The 21,289-nt window shown below is 37.7% G+C and overlaps 1 protein-coding gene and 1 long non-coding RNA gene across 4 annotated transcripts in view; one reads left to right on the top strand and one right to left on the bottom strand.

Moving 5' to 3' along the window:
• LOC129763627 (tudor domain-containing protein 6) overlaps window positions 1-20,046 on the top strand; it is a 37,963-nt gene extending 17,917 nt beyond the window's left edge. The window contains exons 1-4 of one of the 3 annotated variants that reach the window (XM_055762899.1): window positions 5,340-5,622; window positions 5,704-6,672; window positions 6,745-7,036; window positions 7,096-7,806. In XM_055762899.1, coding sequence (XP_055618874.1) covers window positions 5,598-5,622; window positions 5,704-6,672; window positions 6,745-7,036; window positions 7,096-7,234 — 1,425 coding nt within the window. In that variant the 5' untranslated portion in view covers window positions 5,340-5,597 and the 3' untranslated portion in view covers window positions 7,235-7,806. Of the gene's footprint in view, window positions 1-5,339; window positions 5,623-5,703; window positions 6,673-6,744; window positions 7,037-7,095; window positions 7,807-18,437; window positions 19,356-19,433; window positions 19,723-19,787 lie in introns of those variants that run through there. The other 2 variants (XM_055762891.1, XM_055762883.1) reach the window with 2 other exon arrangements.
• On the bottom strand, window positions 3,332-4,070 carry LOC129763656 (uncharacterized). The gene is made up of 2 exons (XR_008741002.1): window positions 3,799-4,070; window positions 3,332-3,741 (listed from the first exon to the last, which is right to left on the bottom strand). It is a non-coding gene; the product is annotated as an uncharacterized LOC129763656 (long non-coding RNA).
• Window positions 20,047-21,289: the final 1,243 nt, after the last annotated feature.

Here is a 21,289-nt window from a genome sequence, read left to right as displayed (position 1 = left end):
TTGTTTTTCAAACCATCGATTAGTTTTGAAAAATCATATTTCAAAAACGAAAAAAATAGCATCTCTGATATTGAGATATTTTATGTAAAAAATTCTCACGTTACAAGAAAAAATATAAAAAAATATAGCGCCCACTAGTCCAAAGCCATGAAAACATTAAAAAACGAGTACAATCAATAATTACGAAAATAGGATCCATGTTATCTGCAAGTTCAATATTTCTCAATTAAAGCTCATTGGCTTCAATTTGATATGCCGATTATCTAAATCGGTTAAGTGGATCGAAAGTTATAAATTTTTAAAAAAAGTCATTTTGGGAAAAAGTGGAAAAAAATGATTTTTTGGATCACCCTAAAATGGAAATGGGCACCCCAATGAAAAAATAAAAAAATACGAGTCTAATGTTTTGCGATAAAGTACAACATTACCACTTTTGACGAAGATTTGAGAACCACTATATTGGTTTGGCATGGAATGGCTGTATATATATACAAAATACAATCTTACGTGCATCACGATGTACAAAGTATTAATGAATATGTGAAAATTAACGTTAAAAGACATTTCCATAGATCTGCACACTTTTACAGACTTTTCCACATTTTTAACAGACATTCACATGTTTTTACAGACTTTTTTTAAAAATCATCTGGCATCTCTTCCTTCCACTTTTTATGGAATATTTTCAAATCGCAGGAGTAAACATTTACGTGACTCTGACTTCGTTTGTTTTTATTTCGTTCGGAAAAACGTTATGTCAAAGAGAGGGGACATTAAAAAGGCGTAGCTCAGTGAAAGGCTGAGATGCTCTTTCAGAGATGCAATGGTTAATTAAACAATTTACGGAAAAATGTAGTTCGTTCATTTTATTGTTTGAATTATTTTTGCCCCTGACAACAATACCTCTTTTATAGTGTTGATTATCATAAGAAAAATAACACTCCTGATCGTTGGATCTCTTTTGACATTTCAATTGGATCTTTTTTGACAGCCGTTTTGATTCAGTCCGCACTACCTAGATTACAACTATCCTCCTTTTCTGGGGCTTTGGACCCACTGCTCTGGTTTCTCAATAATTTCAGGTTCTTATTCGGACATGCTATTATTGAGATCCGTCATTCGCAGGCGGAGTTAAGTTTTGTCTTAAATTGTCATATATTAGGGTAAGTGTCCCAATTATGGTATGAATTTGAATTTTTGATTCATTCCCTTAAAGTGAAAAAACACCTTTCTCATATAAAAAAAATATTTTTTCCAGAATCTTTCAGGAGGTGATAGACGGTTATATTTCACGAAAAAAATCCTTCTACGCATATGTTAGAATTTCAACGATGACAGACTTATAGAACTTTTTCTTTGTTTCGGATTCTGTTGGCTCAAACTGACTCTACAATGAAAAGTATGCTACGTAATCCGATTTTGTTGCTTTCATTTGGAAGATGTGAAAATTTAGTACAGGATATAGCAGTGAAACATCTAAATTAGTGGATTAAAATAACATTTTTGAAGTGGAAAATTTAAAAGTTTTTTTTTATTTGTAATTAAAAGCTCTCTAACCTCTTTACACTTTGTTCTTTGACACCCAACTTCTATCTCTCTTAATTTCGCTGCAATATCGATATAAACAATTCCTGATGAAGATTCAATCAAAATCTTCAAAAATCGCGATTTTTAATCCACTGTACTTATAAAAGCCAAAAAAAAAGTAAAATTTCACCTTAATGCTGAAAGGTTAATTTTTTTTCTTGAAATTATTCATATTTGAATTATAAAAAAAAACTTTTTTTTTCAAACTGTATACAATCGAGTCCTAAATTTTACATATTACACAATCGAATCATATATAATCGAATTTGTATATAATCGAGTCCGACTTGCACGAGGCACTAGGTTAACAAAGAAAATATTGATTAAGCATGTTACTCAAACTGAATTGTAACGATCACGCAGGAACTGTTCAATCACAAAGAAATGTTCGAATAGTTTCACAGGAACATTTTCAGTTGATTTCAATATTTCGGACATATTCTTCAGGTTTGATTTAACGTTCGAATTAACATCTCAATAGAACTACTATCTTCAGCGTTTTTCTCAGGTTTTTCAACACTTTCTAGTATATCGGTATCTGGCATCAGATCACAGCAAATCACGTTTTGGTCCTTTTTGCACTAATTATTTAAAGACATTGAGCAATCAAACGGTATTGTACCGTCGACATCGCTCACGACACATTAATTATGCCAGCGGAATATCACTCCCGTCCATGTTGGTTGTGCTTTAAAGTTAGGATTTCCCAGTTTCTGGACAAATTCTCAAGCCATATCCCGAAGAATAGAAGAGGGGTAAATTATTTTGTCTAGCTTGACAAGACAAAAATTCATTGACCGCTCCAGCTTCTCGATTCTGACCAACCTTATATGCTTTTGGTCTAGATACAATTTTCCATTCCGATTCCATTTTTACTTTAGTTTGAGTAGTGTTGATACCGCACTTTGTGCAATACTGAAATTATTTGCAGCTTCAGACCGCTTCCGTCCATATTTTTCGACCTGCTCGATGATGCTCAAACCTTGCGCAATGGTTAGCGTTTTGATTGTTCGCTTGAAAGGTTTCTCGTGGTTTTCCATACTTGAAAAGAAATTGTTTGATGACACGAATAGTGATCCCCGGTAATCGTTCGATTAATCGATTAATCGAATACTTCCTACAGAAATCGGTTATTAATCGAACGAATACTGCACAACCAATAATCGAAGCGAACGAATGATTTACGTCGATTAATCGATCCAAACCCAGAGCAAAAAAAAACCGTACAGCCGCTGCAGTTTTATCCTGAAAATCAATCATAATCTTTGACGCTCTCCTAAACTCCTAAAAGAAGCTCAATGCCGTCGATGCGAGATGAGCTTCGTTTACGAGTTTAGGGGAGCGTAAAAGATAATAATTGATTTTCAGGCGTAATGAACACTTTTTTGATTCCAGATGGCTTTCTAACGAATGAGAAATATTAGTCTAACTAATTATTTCTCTCAGTGTGACGATTAATCGATTATTTGGATCGATTAATCGTATCGAATAAGAAACTGCCCACATTCCGTTTTGCCTGCCAAGATCGGGTCGATGAAATGTCAACAATCGACCTCAAATGCTGCCACCTTGCAATCGAGTTATCGACCTTTCATATGCATTCATCGAACAACTTGACGCCACTTTTTCGCCAACATGTGCAAGGCGTCGACCTGCTTGCAGCGCTGCTTCCAGCACTGCTTGCTGCTTGTTTGTATTGGTTTGTTATTAAAATGAAATGAAATATTAAAAGGAAAATACATACTCAATTTTAGTCATTTTATTACTCGAAAAAATACGTATTACAAAACAATATGTGTTTGTGATATACAAATAACCACAATACAGCGAAATTTTTAAATCCGGGGTTTCCGGATTGACGATTCGAGTCCAGCTGAGCTCGTTGATAAATACCTCCTGCGTTGATAGTTTTTATTTCCTTGATACACATTTGTGCCCGAGGATTCGATTCTGCTGTTGCCGCTGTTGTTGCTGTCCCCGGCATGGGTTTGGAGGATACTGCTGATTGGAATTGCAGATGTTGTTGGCTCCTGTGACAACGGTGAAAATCTGCACTGTTGTTCTTGTTGTTTGGCGACTGGTAATGGGGGAAATCATCTTCCGGCTAGTTTCTATTGATGGCTATAGAAAAGCCAGATGTTTTCACATCATAGTCTGAACGAAAATGAAATAATTAATGAAAGAAAAAGCGATAACAGTTTCCTTACTCACCAGTTATATGGTCCATTTGTTTTTGTTTGAGATGACAGTTTAGCGGACTACCAGTGATACCATTTGGTTTTTTAATTATTCCGTATTTTCGACCAATGAACTATACACTCTTAGGAAAAATTGGTATATATGACGATTTTTGGGTAAATATTACCAATGATTAGTTGATTTTTGCGATATGAATTAAGTGCGCTACACATACAACATCACCGTCATCGTCCCGTCAAATATTCTCTTGGACTTATTCTGCCGACGTCACAATTTCCGGTGATGATGTATGTGAATGTTACCATACGATTTCTATGGGAGAATATTTGACATTTCATTCCTTCACGTTGACTTCACAGTGACGGGACGTTGTATGTGCAGCGCACTTTATTCGTACATATTAGGCGATAACATTAGTAAACAAATGTAAAACCAGCCAGTATAACAGTAATTTTTGAACTATTGTATGCAATTTTAGTCATTTGTTGAACTATCTAAATGCGGTATAAACCACATTACAATGCACATTAACTCGAGGCATGGCCATTGCAGCGTCCAACATCTGATCCTGCATCGATTGAGTTTGATTCTCGGCTACAAATACAGAATGGTTACTACAAACAGCTACGATAGACTACATCAAAGAGCCAGTTCTATGCCCCTTTTCAAAATTGAGTTGAAGCGCAGCGTCAGTGGAAACGGAACCTTCGTTTTGACGATTTCGAAAACATCCAATTGATCGAACCACCGATCACAATCGTCGGAAAATAGTTTATGAAGTTGCCCTTGACCAAATCCGACAATATAGCGGTGGAATTAGAGCTCAACTAGGCTCGTTTTAGAGTCTCGAATTACCCAGATTCCTCATTATTGAAGTAATGTCTTCACTTTCTCCCGCAACAGATGAGCATGGATCATTATTTGGCTGTCCAATATGAATCAATGTTGATTAAAGAACATAAATTGAATTAATTTTCAAGAACGTCACTCACCTGTCTGGGTAAATTCAACCTTTTTCTGTGGAGAAACAATATCGAAAAGTAGTTCCGCTCAACTCAATTATCAGCTAGACAATTAGGTTAATAATGTTCTGTTTACATTTCTTTCACGGTTTCCAGCAATGACAATCGTCAAAGTTACCGATACCGTTTAGTAAAATGTACCAATCATTGGCAGGGATGTATATTGCATCTAACATTGATTTTACATACAGTTGATTAATATATACAGAAAATATGTACATTCTACTAATGTTTGCCTCACCAAAGATTTGGCATATTTTAGTAATCTGTTTTCTGGGTGTAGGCAAGACGGAGAAGTCACAGCATTTCGGCCAATGTTAGGTCGATATTTTGTTCGTCGACTGGATTGTGGGTGCTTAAAAGTGTTCGATTAGTGGATGAACGATTAATTTCAAAAATCGGGGATCACTACCCATGGCCATGGTGATTAATGTTCCACACATCGTTGTGATGGGTTACGACTCGAAAAACGCAATTCATCAAAGAGACGTTGCCATTGAAGATTGTAGCAAAGCATTGAACTCTTCACAGGCTCAAATATGGTGGGGCTAATTCAGTGAACCTCTTGATGTGAAGACATCAGTTACAAAATCTGTGTTATACAAACTTGGAACATCACACTCTAACTCTGTCGAGATCATTTGAGTCTAAGAAAATTAGTCTATGTGGAAAGTTTCTCCCAAAATTATTTGTAAAAGGATTCAAGAGTTTGCAATGTAAAGTAAAAAAAAAATTCAAAAAGTGAAAAATTGGATGTAAGATTATCATTAGAGGAAGTCTCTAACCAAGATGTATACTACAACAGCTTGGAAAGGTTAGCATTGTTTCATGTCATCCATCAAAGTCCCAACAAATCAATTTAGAGCCAATAAAAACAGAAAATCTTCTCTTGTAGACACCAAAGACCGAACCGGAATAGCACTGATAGCGTACGCAATCCCCGGCACTGCCTGTTTCTACATGGTGGTTCAAGACGGTACCACTAAAGTGAGGGAAGTTTTCGCCTCCCTGCAGAACGTTACCACTCGGCTGGAAGTGCTCCCGGAGTCCATCGCGGCTGTGTTTGGTGTTTCGTTGGACAATCAAATTTTCCGAGCAGTTCGAAGTTCGGCTGCGGCATTCTGTGGGATTCCTTTCCTCAGACTGTTGGATACGGGCGAGGTGCTGGCCTACGAAGAAACAATGCCACTCTTCGAACTACCGGAGTACTACCAGAAGCTTCCGCCGTTTGCTGTGCGTTGCAATTTGGTCTGCGTTAGCGATGAACCATCCTGCAAAGATTTCAGCAAATATCTTGGGAAAAATATGTATGAAATCAAGCAATTCAAGGTTTGCTCTCGGAAGAAATCAACCCTGAATGTGAGTTTAGCCCGTGTTCCTCGAACCAAGCTCAAAGGCATCGTGGAACCCTTCAGACCGGATGCTACTCCGGAATACAAGATATCGGAGAAGTCGCTTACCCAGGAGCAGCTGGATATTTTATATGAGGAAGTGAACGGCACCACGAATGCCATGAAAGCCATGATGGGCTTCGTACCGAAGGACGATCAGACAATTTGTCCGTTCTATGATCCCAAAATCGAGGGTTGCTTCAAAGGGTCCCGCTGTCGGTTGCGCCACGAAGCAAAGGATCCTGATGGGTGGACAAAGGATCGCACCTTTCATAAGCTGAAAATAAGGGCACAGCTGGTTGAGCCACAAGTGGGACAAGTTCTCGAGATGGTTCCCACAGCGATAGTCAGCGTGGAGGAGTTCTATGGGCAGCTGTATTCCGAGCGGAACATCAAGGATTTGGTTGAGATGCAGAGCCGCCTGAACGATCCCACGGTTGTGGCTAAACTCCGACCAATGGATCACACCCCTTGTAAATATAGTGCAAACTGAAAAAAAAAATCGTGTCCCCGTGTTGGCATCTGGAATTTGGTTCTTATTACAGACGCCCGAGAGTATGTCCTGGCGCCGTTTTGGCAGGATGGTCGATGGTATCGAGCGGAGGTGACGGAATACATCGACGATGAGATGATTCGTGTGTTCTATCTGGACTATGGGAACAAAGCGAAAGTTCGGATCGACGATTTGCGTCTGTGGGACGACAGCTTCGATTATGTTCCCTTCCAAGCCATCCACTGTCGGATAGCTAATGTTCATCAGAGGGAAGACACGAAGAAGACAGCCACAACGATCCTCAAGAACGCCATTCTCGAGAAAATAGTATCCGTGGAAGTGTTGTACGGCGAATAACAGATCTTCGCAGTTGGAGCTAGTATAAATCTTTCCATTTTTTTAGGGATATTCGCTCCATTTGGGAGGTATACCTTTTCGATACCACAGGCAACGATATTGGTCAGTTGTTGGTGGACCAACAGTTGGCCCATCTGCGACAACCGATCGTGTTCAGTGACAAGCAAGGCTTAGTGCCGGCCTGAGGGTTCGGAGCAATTATGTCCCGGATTCGTCAGCCACCAGTCTTCCACTGCCTCATCAAAATAGTTTTGTGTCTTTGAATGTTATTTATAATGTTAAGTTCTGTTCAAGATGTTAGAAAATAACAAGTATTTATACACTAGGAGTTAGAGGAGGGCTTAACGAAATGATAGTGCTCATATTTGTTTAGTACAGTCACATTGTGTCCCTTATGTTTACCACATATTGTGTTCTCCAATATACCGCTATGGCAACCAATCAGTAAGTTATACAGTCGTGCTTTGTTTGATGTCATGTCAATGGAACGAAAAAGAAGGCCATTGTGCACAGTAATCCAAACATACCTTACACGGTCCATTCTTTCAACAAAATCATTTCTTTGAACAATAGAAACAAGCAGCAAAGTCCGTAGAGGCGAATGAACTTCAAAGTTTAAAGCCTCTTAAAAACAAAGAAAAAAAAGAAGAAGCAGCAAAGTTGAGAAATCTGACCTACCTGATGGGCCCTTGAATAGGTTCTCATTTTCTAGTAGCGAATGAAAAAACAACACATCGTTTGAGACTCTCCAAAAAACGAGCCATGGTTGGCATTCTCATTAAGAGCAAAGCGCTCATTGATCGGAACAAGTTCTCATTTAAGCTTTTCCTATTTTCATTGACTTTTCAATATGTGGTCGAGCAGTGTTGTGTTGCAAACTCGGTTTGCCATGTTTCCGCTTGTACACGCCATATCTACTGAAGTTTTGAGTGAGTAAGAACCAAAGTTTTTTTTTATACTAGCATGTCTGATTACAGTTCTAAATTGTTAAAATTTGAATGAAGACAATTACGTTCTATAAATCTATGGCTCCGAGATTTTTTTATGAATTTCCTCATATTTCTTAATGCCGACGTTAACTCCTGGTGGATAGATTGGGCCAATAATTATAAGCGCTAGCGTTAGGATATTGAGCAGAGTGGTCGAATTGTTTGATGCGTGACCCACCAATGCATTTGAATTTGGTTCGCTCTTTTGGAAATTAAATCGTAGTTTAAGAGGTTAGTTCATAACATCATCATCAGACACTATTTTCGTTCAAGATTACAAAGAATGTGAGGAATCGAACATGTTTGATACCATTATAAAAATACAAACTGACATACATTGAGTTTGAACCTTGTTCATAGTTTCAAAGCTCACATTTGATTGTGTTGTTATTTGGAAAACACCGATGAAAATCACTTAAATTTGACGATTTCTGAATTGCACGACGATTTCGTTATCAACGATTTTTCCCATGGTCCTAACCTGACCAATTCCTTCCTAACCTCGAACAAACTACGAGCGTTCGATTGATTTCTGATAGGTCTAGTATTCAGGTATGACTAGTAAAATACAAAACATTACTTAGTGGCTCCGTAAAGTCATTGCGATTTAGCCTCACAAATAAACGAATTGGAAATCGATATCTATTGTTGTGGTTGATACGGCTCTTCTTGTCTTCGTCATAAAGTTTCTTAAAATATATGTGTATAAGTGTATTTCCTTCCGATGTGGTGTGGTTTTTTCCTAATTTAAGAGTCTGAGTTTGCTGTGAGACCTGAGTTTAGGTGAATTCGTGCATTATTTAGAGTGAAATTGACAAAACAGAAAAACAGCATCGAGCAAATTGTTCATCGTTTGAACTTTGAATAGTGCTCTTGTATTAGTGTAGATCAAATATTGTCGTGCCTCTTGTAATTGTGTTGGAAGAGTGTTCTTACATTGGCTCTGCTTGTGTGCTTCATGATTGTGTTGGGCTGCTACAGATCGCCCTAGTTTACCTTCCGATTATAAGTGTCAGAGTCCAGCGCTGCTGCATACAACTATACACCTAATAGATTGTGTGCAAGCGTGCGGCCTCTGACTTGCATGCAATTCGACAAGGAAGTAAGTAACTAATAGTTTGTCCGATATAGTCCAGTCTAGACAATAATGAATATCACAGTGTGAGTCTCTGTACGTCGCTTTGATGTGGAAAAAAAAATAAAAAACACTTGTGTAGTACAAGGTAGGTGCTGTCTGTCCTTTGATCGAATCAATTACAGCGTGTTTCACAATAGCTCGCTCGCAAACTCAGCTGGACTCATTCTTGGTTTTGCATACAGCAATGGGAAAGCATTGAAGCCATCGCAAGGCTATATCTGTTTTTCCATCATACTCCCTCTGTCCTATGTTAACTGACCTGTGATTTATTTATTTATTTTATTTTTTATTTATTTTTTCTTTTGTGATTTTTAACATGGATGACGAAATTATATGTGTGATTTGTGAACGGAAAGAACTTGACTCAAATAAAATTATCACATGTTTGTACTGTTTCTCTAGTGCACATTTGAAATGTAAAAACATAATCGGAAATGCGGTTCGTCGTGCGCGTGAAAAGCCGCATTTTTGTACTCCCGACTGTGCGAAAATATACCAGCGTATTGTCGAGATGTCCAATAACAAAGAAGCATTAATTGCAACGCTCGCGACTGAATTAAAAACAACAATCGAGAACGCAGTGTCCACTGAAATGCAAAATGTCAGATCGGAAGTTAAACTGATAACCACTGCTATAGAGAATTCCCAGGAATTCCTATCGGCCAAATTTGATGCTATTGTAAATGATTTCAATAAATTAAAGGTAGAAAATGACGAGCTAAAGCTGGAGCTTCTCAGTTTGAGGAAATCGCAATCTGCATTAATTGAGACGGTCCATAAACTTGAGTTGTACACGGATAAAACAAATCGGGTAATGAACGAAAAAAATGCTTTGTTTATGGGCATACCTACAACACACAATGAAAACGCAGTTCAACTAATTGATAAATCAATACAGTCTCTTGGCGTAACTTTGAAAACAGGATCCATAATATCAGCCACCAGGCTTCATACAAAAAAGAACAATAATACAGCGTTGATTCCCATCAAAGTGGTTTTCAATGATGTAGCCGATAAAGAAATGGTGCTTGAAAGAAAGAAACAGAAAGGTAAACTATTGTCAACAGAAATTGATTCATCCTTACTGTTGAATGGTAGACCAACTTCTGTTTCCATTCGTGATGAATTAACTCCGCTTTCTTTTGAACTTCTTCGCGAACTTCGTGAATCGCAGGAAGTATTAAACATTAAATATGTTTGGCCTGGCAGATTCGGAACAATTCTTGTAAAGAAAAGAGATGGTGATAGACCTGACGTCGTAAAAAACAGAGAAGATCTCAGTAAACTAATAACGCGATATTTAAACGTGGCCAAGACTCCCTCGCCCAAAAGGAAAAGACTAGACAACAATGTTCCTTAATCTTTTTCAGGTCTATTTACCTCGTTTCTTGTTTCATATAAATTGTTTTATTTTTTATCAATGACTAATACAAATATTACTAACTTTTTCCATGACGATATAAACGATTTTAACATTAGTTGGAATAATATAAACGGTGACTATTTGAGAATTCTTCAATGGAATGTTCGTGGAATAAATGACTTGGAAAAATTTGACCAGATAATTTTATTTATTAATCAGTGTGGTGTGTCCATAGATGTCATTGTAATTGGCGAGACATGGCTTAAAGCTGACATTTGCTCAATTTACAATATAAATGGATATAAAGCGATCTTCTCTTGTCGTGACGTATCTGCTGGAGGTTTGGCTGTATTCGTTAAAAATTCAATTCAACTTAAAATCGTTGACAATCAAAATTTAGATGGATTTCATTTCATACATATAGAGCTGTCACTTAATAGTCAGATTTTCGATGTAATAGGTGTTTATCGTCCCCCCTCTTTTGACTTTAACAGATTTTATGATTTTCTGGAGAATACATTAAATCGTTCAAAATCAAGACCATACTTCATTGTAGGTGATGTGAATGTTCCTGTAAATTTGTCTAGAAATAATATTGTAGTACGTTATAGTAATCTGTTACAATCATTAGGTTATATATGTTGCAACACATTCACCACACGTAATGCGAGTAATAATATACTGGATCATGTTATATGTAGAATCATAGATGTGGAAAATACTCGGAATGATACTGTGTTCTCAAATCTTAGCGATCACTCATTGATTGTATCTTCATTAAGACTACACGGACGCAAAGTCAAAACCAGAATAAAAAAGACGATCATAAATTACAACATACTGAACTCTCGCTTCTCGAATTTCTTGGAAACGGTGAATTGTGACCAAGGCGTTGAATTTTGTTTAACAAATATCTCGTCGACATACAATTCGATATTGGCGCAATGTTCCAGAACCATTTCTGTTGAGGTCAACACCAAAGGAAACGCTTGTCCTTGGATGTCGTATGATCTCTGGAAATTATTGAAAATAAAGAGTAAATATCTGAAAAAGGCCAAAAGTCGACCTAATGATTCACATCTACAAGAAATGTTCAACTTTATTTCAAAAAAAGTTCAAGTAGAGAAAAGACAATCTAAAAGAGCATATTTCGAACAAATACTTAACAATACGAATCAATCACGAATGTGGAAAACACTGAATTTAATTTTAGGACGCTCAAAGGAAAAAACCCAAATTGGTCTGACTCATAATGGTGTGGAATGTACAAATGACGAAGAAGTGTGTGAAATTTTTAACGAATACTTTTCAAGTATCGGAACCCAGTTATCAAACGAAATTCCTAAACGTAATGATGGTAACCCATTAATGTACTCCCATCATGTCCCAAACTCCATTTTTTTGTATCCGTCAAATCAAGCGGAGGTGCTTAGGATCATCCAAGATCTGAACAGTAAAAAAGGTTGCGGATCCGATAATATTCCAGCGAATGCTATAAAAACGAACGCAGTTGCCTTTTCCAGAATTTGTTCGGAAATGTTCAATATATTGCTGTCTACAGGAAGATACCCAAACTGTTTGAAGATTGCTAGAATTGTGCCAATTTTCAAATCCGGTGATTGCACGAACCCTAGCAACTATCGACCGATTTCAACACTATCAGTATTCAATAAAATATTTGAGAAACTTCTCATTGTAAGATTACTCAATTTTTTAAATGAAAACAATGTATTTTACAAGCTTCAGTATGGGTTTCGACGTGGCAGCAGCACTATAACTGCCATCACTGAGCTCGTGGATGAGTTGATAGATGGTATCGATCGTAAATTGATAGTTGGTGCTCTTTTTCTGGACCTTAAAAAGGCTTTCGATACAATTGATCATGACATATTATTGAAAAAATTGAATACTTATGGAATCCGAGGACTTGCCAGCGACCTCGTACATAGCTATCTCACCGGTAGACAGCAATATGTTGCATTGAATAATGCCAAAAGTGCCCTGCGTTCAATAAACATTGGTGTACCACAGGGCAGCAATATTGGACCTCTGTTGTTTCTGTTGTACATCAATGATATCGGTAATCTGCCATTGATAGGAACTGCTAGACTGTTTGCTGACGACACAGCATTGTTTTATCCATGCTCTGACTCCAGAACCGTCGTAACAAATATAGAAAATGATCTGACTATTCTTTGTAGGTATTTTCAACAAAATCTGTTGTCACTAAATTTGTCAAAAACTAAATACATGTTCTTCCATTCACCAAGGAAAAAAATCTTCGCTTGTCCCGACCCAAAGTTTGAGAATGTCTCGATTGACAAGGTGAACCATTTTAAATACCTTGGAATACATTTAGATACAGGTTTATCATGGACACAACAAATAAATTCTTTAGAAAGAAAAATCTCCTCACTTTGTGGTATATTGAAAAGAGTATCCTACTTTGTATCACAGAGACCGTTGAAAAATTTTTATTTTGCATGTATTCACTCATTACTGCAATATGGAATAGTGGTTTGGGGACACGCATGTAAAACGAAACTTAAAAAACTACAAGTGTTGCAAAATAGGTGTCTGAAAATAATATACAAACTACCAATCCTCCATCCAACGTTAGACTTATATTCCGACGATTCTCATAAAATACTGCCTCTTCTTGGACTACGCGAATTTCAGACTATCAAACTTATCCACAGCGTTATTAATGACAATGATATTCACCATAACTTGACAATACCTATAGTAAATCATCAACACATCACACGACAAGCACAAAATTTAATGCGAAGTAGAGCAACAACTAATGTTGGTCAGCAACGCATTCTGTTTTATGGACCATCTCGTTTTAATGCCTTGCCATCTGAAATTCGAACTATCACACGTTCTGATAATTTTAAAAAGAAATTAAAACAATATCTCAAATCAATGACCAATGTTTTCGTATTATAGATCGATCAACCACAATAATCCATGTATCGTTGTATGCTTGCCAGTACCCTATTTTGAGAAATTAATGTTCCATGTTTTGTTTTTTTTTTTTTTTTTTTTCTCTATTTTATGTTTCTCCTCTTATATGGATCCCTTAAAAGAAAAATTTTTTTTTTCACTGGGGTCCATACATTTTTGTTCTTCATGTTTTTGTCCACTCACCTCGTTTCTAAATGTTTGTTTATGTCCTTTTTATTTTTTTTTTTTTTTTTAATAACTGGAGCCCAACTCTAGGATCCTCAAGTCAGAGTATCTTCGAGATGGGGGTGAGTGGAGGGTAAAAAATAAATAAAAATAAATAAAAAAAAAACGAACAACACGATATGTGCATAGAATTAAAAAAAAAGTTTATATATAGTTATAAAAATATATATAATCATTGTGGATGCGATCTGGGGTAGTGGTAACATCCATACCTCTCACGCAGAGATCACGAGTTCAATTCTCACTCCCGACATTCTTCCAAAAATGGAAGTAAAAGTGACGAATCAGCCGAAATGAGTTGTGTGAAAGTCACTATAATAGAGAAAAAAAAAAATTAGAATTCGGCTCCTTAAAACTTATGTAACGGAGATTGCAAAAATAAACGAATAATAAAAAAAACACGATATGTAACGAAAAACTAGCCGGCACTGGGAGTGCGAGTGGTCGATAAAGAATTGAGTGTCACTTGTATGTATAGGTAAACACTTCCGGCACTGTCATTTCAAAATTAGGAAATTATGAATCAGGAATTTCGATTACTTAGTTTCACTTATCTTGTTCAACGCGTAGATATATTTTTTTTATCCCTCCTTGTTAAATTAAATACATATAGAGAAATTATAAATAAAGAATATAAATTAAAGATACATAAAAATCCCTTTCTTTCAAAGCAGTTTCCGATGTATTTTTTTTGTTTTTTTCCTATTGATCAAAACCGATTTGCCGAAAACCGTATGCATTCAAAAAAGGACTGGATTTAGTCATTTTTTCGGGTACTTTACGTCCCCCAACAAGAAGGTAAGTGATGATACCAAAGATATCTCCCACACCAGGTTCCCGAAGAACGTTCGTCTGTGACTGACAATCAGCGAGAAGGGGGACTGTCCAAGCCGCTCTTTTTTTTATTCGAGGCTTGCGAGAAACTGGGAGATATACAGTACGTGCAGTAGTTGCCATTTTAAACAATTATTTTAAATTTAAATTGTGAAATTTTCCTGGTCTTCAACTTAAGTTTATTCAGATTAGTTTAGAAAATATAACGCTTCCTATTCGAATTGTATTTCTTAAACCTCAATTTCTAATTTTAGAACTAGTTGAAATAGCAATTATCTGATAATTCTTGAATCTAGGGTATACAGTTAGGTAAGTATGAGGTATTTACTACTAAGTTATGCGGTAATAAGAATATTTGGAATACAAATATTTTTAAAAATTTCTTCGTAATCACTATTGTTCTGATTTTTGACGTTTGCAAAACCACTCGTATGATCAACAATCCTATCATAAAAATTTATAAACCGGTGTGGTCGTGTTAGCATCATTTGGGATCTTATGAACCGTCGAGTCATTAAACGTGGCGGGATCTGAAGATTCACCCCAAAAATGTGCAATTGGACGTAGTTGTGGCACGTTTGTAGGGCTTTTCTTTTCGCGGAACGGGATGATGCAAGGTAAGGCCAAAAGACTACGTTGTCACTCGCGTGGTACTTCCAAAGAAAACGGATGATTTCCGGCAAACAATTTTTTCCCAAAATAGTGTAGATAGGGGCAATCACTACCCTTTCGTTTGGGCTTGTTATTCAACCAATAACACTTATTTTCCAACAATTTTGTTAGAGATACTTCTTTTAAGTATCTCCGTGAAAACCGTATTCAAATTCAATTGTTTTGTAAATATATTGAAAGAAATCTCACATTGACTGATTATCACAAAAAACATATTAGAAAAGCAGTCAACAAAATAAGCCTTGTACGCTTCATACTGAAATTTATGACTCTGCTCTTTATATCAATTCGTATTGGTATGGCTGTTTTGCCGTTTTATGTAAAAGATCAGTTCATTTTTATTGAGCGTAAATGTACGGGGCCAAATGGGCATACCTGCTTGAGGCAGTATGACCAGGTATTTTTTCAACATAACCTTTAAATACAGCTGTCAAAATTTGTAAACATAGTTGGAAATAGCTAGATGTGGAATCATACGAAATTATACCAGAACGTCCGATCGTAAAAAGTGGTCACAGACCAGTTTGAACGCGGCAATCGAAGCAGTGAAGAGTGGTCCGTCAGTGCGATATGCAGCCTTCGTGCATTGTGTCCCGCGAGAATCACAAATAGCTCCAGCTGCTCGGATCATCTAGACATGTTTTTACGACGGAGCAAGAGAACGAGCTTGTAGATTATATTCTCTCCATGGAACAACGGTTCTACGGTGTAACGAAGAAAGCAATCCGGAAGCTGACGTATGATTCGACCGAAAGAAATGGTATTTGCCACTCTTTTCAATAGCTAAAAGCAATTAACCGGAATAGGTTAGTTGGCAAGTTTTGGGAAAGCACCAGAAGTAACCTCCGCCGCCAGGGCACAAGGATTTCATCGCGTGGCAGTCGGGAAATTCTACGATTTACTGAAGGCATAAAGCAGAAATACAACATTCCACCAGTAAGGCAATTCAACGTCGATGAGACATCAGTGATTCCAATAACTATCTTTTATCAATAGGAGAAGCAGGTAAACTAAGAATTATTGTCTTCATTCAACAGGTGCAGACCAAAAATGGCAAAATCCTGGCAATGCGGGGGAAAAGACAGAAGAGCGCTACAACTTCAGCTAAGCGGTGGGTTCTGAACACGGAATAACTATTATAGAATCTTCCACAGGACACCCTATGTTGCCACTGTGGGGCACAATTCAGTTCCTCTACGGGCGACGATGGATGAAACCAATGCTATCAATACCAATCGTGGCTACAAGACTGCACAGGTAATATCTTTTCCGGCTTTGAGTAACGGAAAATTGCCGTCTAATCACTTTGATCACATTGTTATTTTTTGTACATGCAAACTGAATGAAATCCAATAAAATATACGTGATAGTTGCAAAATAGAATAAACTTCCCTTTTATGAAATTGTTACGTTATTTCCTAGCGAAAACATGCTTAATCGATGGAATCAACTAACATGGTCATATTGTCCCGCATGGTGGCCCATTTTACCACGTAGTGCTCTCGATCGACGGAAATGGAACACATTTTTAAAAGTGTAAATTTTCCACAACAATATTTTTTAAAGCATATTTATACAATGTACGTTGATTAATAAGGTTTCAAATCATAAAGTTTTAACATGTAGCATAATTCATAGATGTTCTTACATAATTTAGATCGTTTCGTTCTTAAGGGGACCATATTGCCCCTTGGGATACAGTTCGTGAGCTATATAGTCACAGTATAGGGAAATATAAACAAGAGTAAAAAATAGATAGTATAATAGATAGTAGATAGTTTTTTTTTCTCACCTTCTAGGTCTGTTCGTCTCTGAATCATAGATAGTATTAAAGTTCCACAAACAATTAATAACGCAGGCATTTATCTCGAGTAATGAAATAATCAATTCATCATCAGCTTTGCACACAGCACACATAAGCAGTTGCAAAAAAATACGAAAATGACAACATGAGAATCGTAATCCTCGTGCTTCTTTCTATGAAGCAAACTCTTCCGGTGCCGTTGATTGAAACTACCATTCAGAGCGGTTTGCCTGACTTTCTGGATGTTAATGTGATACTCCAACGTAAACAGCTAAATATTTGAAAAGTCAACTAGAAAAATTGTTGCGTTATTGTTGATTATTTGCTATTATTTTTTTTATTATTATTATTTGATTATTTGATATAATCTTTTGTATAACATTATTTGTAAGAATAAAAAATATTTATTGAAATTTATAGGCATACTCTTGAACAAACTATATTACAATAATATTATAATATGTTATGTGTGTAACGAACACTCATACGGCACCTCGACAATTCTAATTTTTCACCACAGCTAGGATCACTTCCGACTGTTTTCAGTCAGCAACAGGAACCACAGCTAGTGTGACATTCCGTCCGAGAGAGAAGATTCTATGGAAAGTACTTAACGAAAGTCAGAAAATTGATTTTAGAATTGGCGAAAAAAACCGGACTGAAGCATTCGTTCAATAAACCAACTCAGATGGCTGTTAAAGCCTGGCTTAGCGGTTTTTAAAACGTAATCCGAATCTATCATTCCGGATGCCGGAAGCAATTTTAGGCATGAAAAAATGTTAAAAATTACAGGGTCCTTCAGGGTGATCTTAGTCAAGCCTTTTTGTTCAATCATTTTTAAGACCTATTCGAAAACCTCCAAAACTTATTGAGTACATCAACTTGAACTTCAAAACATATCTTTTTAATTAGTGTTCATCTTTCCCAAAATTCCTGCTTCGAATACAATGTTTATTACAAAAAGAGGTTTAGGCTACCGATTCGTGGTGATGGCCCAGGTGGCGTGGAAAAATCATTTTCCAGCTGCAGGTGCAAATGGGCTGCCAAACCAAGATATAGAGATATCATTCTACACAAACATACCTACAAAATGAGGGATATCATTTTACCACTTCGGATATTACCTTGGGACGAAACGAACAGACAACGCCAACTTAGACCTCTCCTTGTAACTCCATAAAAAATTGTTTTTTTTTTTTAATTTCCCGTGGAATCGTACAACAAAATGAAGCCTTTTATTATGCGCAGTCTGTCTTTCGTCAATCTGATTTATAAGCTATAAAGAGCATTTTTCTCTTTCGGGATAAAACGTAGTTTCTTCGAACATTAACAAACTGAATCATAATCAAATAACCAGTATCCTGCTAACATCACTCCGTTGGAACAATTTCAGACTACCCTCATCAGACGGGCCGCTGTGCTATCTCTTTTGTGGGACCCGCAGATCTATCCTTCTGTATGCTGGACCGAAAAGTGCGATCGGAATTCGTGAAAATAATGGGCACCCTGGAGAACATGGGCTCCACTGTGCTGATCCAACTTACCCAGCTGCCGGCAGCTGGAACGGTATTCGCAGTCTACATGGACAACATGTACTTCCGTGCGGTTCGAAATACGGTGCACACCGAGAGTAGTGCCCCCCCTTTGGAAGGGGCCTATGTTTATCTTCTGGAAACTGGTGAAGTTCTCGAGTACGAGGAAAGCATGTCGGTGTACAGCCTGCCGGAACACTACCAGAAACCCCCGGCTTACGCCATGCACTGTGTACTGGTAAACGTGAAAGCTGATGCGGAATGTGACGATATGCACCAGTTTCTGCTGGATAATATGCACACCAATGTATACTACAGGGTGGTCTCCGTAGAGAATTCCATTCTGTTCTTAGAGCTTAGCAAGCTGTGCTTTGATGATGATGAGTCAGATTGTCAGATGTCGGCTATAATTTCAAACGAAAATTCGGCTAGATTTGATCCGGTCGAACCAAATTCTTCGAATGAAAACTCCTCGCTGAGATCAGATACCGTCGACAAGGTTCCTCGCAGAGTTCGTTTCATGGATGACAAGTCCGACTGTTCGTTCCGTGGGTATGAACCCGCGAACGACGATAATTTCAGTCAACCATACAAACACATGGTCCCCGCTATCGAATCGAAGATTTCTCTCATCCCAAAGTTCATTCGGGGAGTGGACCACTTCTGGTGTCAAGTCGTAACGGAATACAACGACCCCGTCAAGTACGTACTCGAGATGGAAACTAAAATGAACGATCCGACGGTTGTGGCTCGCTATCGGAAGCTCACCAGACCACCGTGTGAGTAATAATAATTGAATGGGGGTCGGGGGGTTACCTGTGTGAAATGTCTAAATATTGTTCGCTGAATTGTTGCAGATTTCAGGCAGCGGGTGTTTGCCCTGTACGGAGACAAACGTTGGTACCGAGCTCAGGTGGCGCGATATTACGACGAACGCAACGTTTCCGTGTTTTATGTAGACTACGGCAACATGGAGATGGTGACAACGAACGAGCTTCGCCACTGGGATGATCATTTTGATTATCTTCCTCATCAGGCTATGCTGTGTCGTTTCGCATCGGTTCTCGAGATGAAGCTTTACCACAAACAAGCGGTGGTAGAACTAAATAGGAAACTTCTGGATAAACAATTCAAGGCGGAGATAGCGTAAGCTAGTTTGTGGCTGATTTGATTTTTTTTATTTATAATATTTTTGTGTTGTGTTTAAATAGGGACAACATATGCCCATGGGAGGTAAGACTGTTCGATGACGACGGGTACGATTTCATCGAGGGCCTGGTGATGGCTGGTTTAGCCAAGAGAATAGAATAGGTTCGCTGTAAAATGTGATTCTCATAAGATATTCTCGCCGAACGCTATATGTGTGTTCGAACTATTTTTTCGATGTAGAATGATATTTACCTCAAAGATAGTTTCCTATAACATATGACCACTGCTGTTGACTCGAAATAGATTGTTAACGATAAACCTGAAAAAGACGAAAAAAAAGACTATCATTGAAGACGCACGCATCGATTTTGCGCTCTCCCCAAAAAGGAAGTTTCCCAAAGAAAAAGTCGAAAAACACATAAACATTGTGAGCTTGAGCTTGAGTCGACTGTGCACTTCGTAGTTGCTCTCTGTGATTGACCTGAACCAGCGAGATTGCACAAAGAACACACTGAATTGCGCTTGGAAATAGCAAAGCATTCTCATTGTGCAAGTTTCGGAGATTCGAGCTTCAAATAGTCAATAACGACGCCGGCCACCTCCTTAAAGTCACCAGTGGAAGGGAAGGAATGTTAGTATGATATTCTCGACGTGATTCTCTTGTAATTGTCATGGGAGAGATAGTTGTTAGTGGGAAGAAGTAAGAATCAGGATTCACTGAGGTAAGTGATGTGATCATGTAAACGTGAATTATCGACCACTCGACGAAATGAAATTCTGAAAAAAACTCCTACCTTGTATATTCAAAAATTCTGGTACACGGAATATTAGCCATCAAATCATCTTTTTATAAAATTTCTTTCAAAGTTTTATTCAGCTACTCAACAGCTACAAATTACACAAACAAGTTATTCGAAATTACCTACATTTGCCTTTCAGCATAGGTGGAGACGATCTGACCATTTATCGACTGCAGCACGCACTACTTCCATAGGAAAGTTGTTCACTGCACGGGTGAGGGCGTACTTGAGCGACTCAATATACGGGGAAAGAGTAGAACAAATCATAGCCTCTAACCAGCACGACACACGAAATTGCGGGTGATTCCAAGTGGTTGCAAAGTATGATAGATATCACAATACGATTTTCGACGTGTCCCCACATGATTGCAAACAACTGATACCAAAAATTTATTGCGCAATAATGAACTAAAAGTAACAACTGTCAAATACCTAAAGCAAAGGATCTGATATGCCTATTACTGTTTGCGTGTAGAATACGTATTTATGACTATACTATGTATATTACAACTCGCGGGAGAGATTGTCTTTAGGTGACCTCAGGGAAACTGTAAGATTAGTTGGGCCGCCTATATATTCTATTGTTCATCGCACTTTTTTTTGTCGAAATCCAATGGCGACGACAGAGAGTTGACTGTGGGAAACCTGAGAAGATAATCGAAAAGAATTTCTCTGAAACTAATTACCCAGTGATATATTCCGTTATTCATCGCGCGTACTGTTAAAAGAACTCCAATCACGACGGCGGAGAGTTATCTTTGGGA

Source organism: Toxorhynchites rutilus, chromosome 1 (genome assembly GCF_029784135.1).
Source record: "Toxorhynchites rutilus septentrionalis strain SRP chromosome 1, ASM2978413v1, whole genome shotgun sequence".
Taxonomy (NCBI): Eukaryota; Metazoa; Arthropoda; class Insecta; order Diptera; family Culicidae; genus Toxorhynchites; species Toxorhynchites rutilus.
This window is presented reverse-complemented; position numbering and strand designations above follow the sequence as displayed.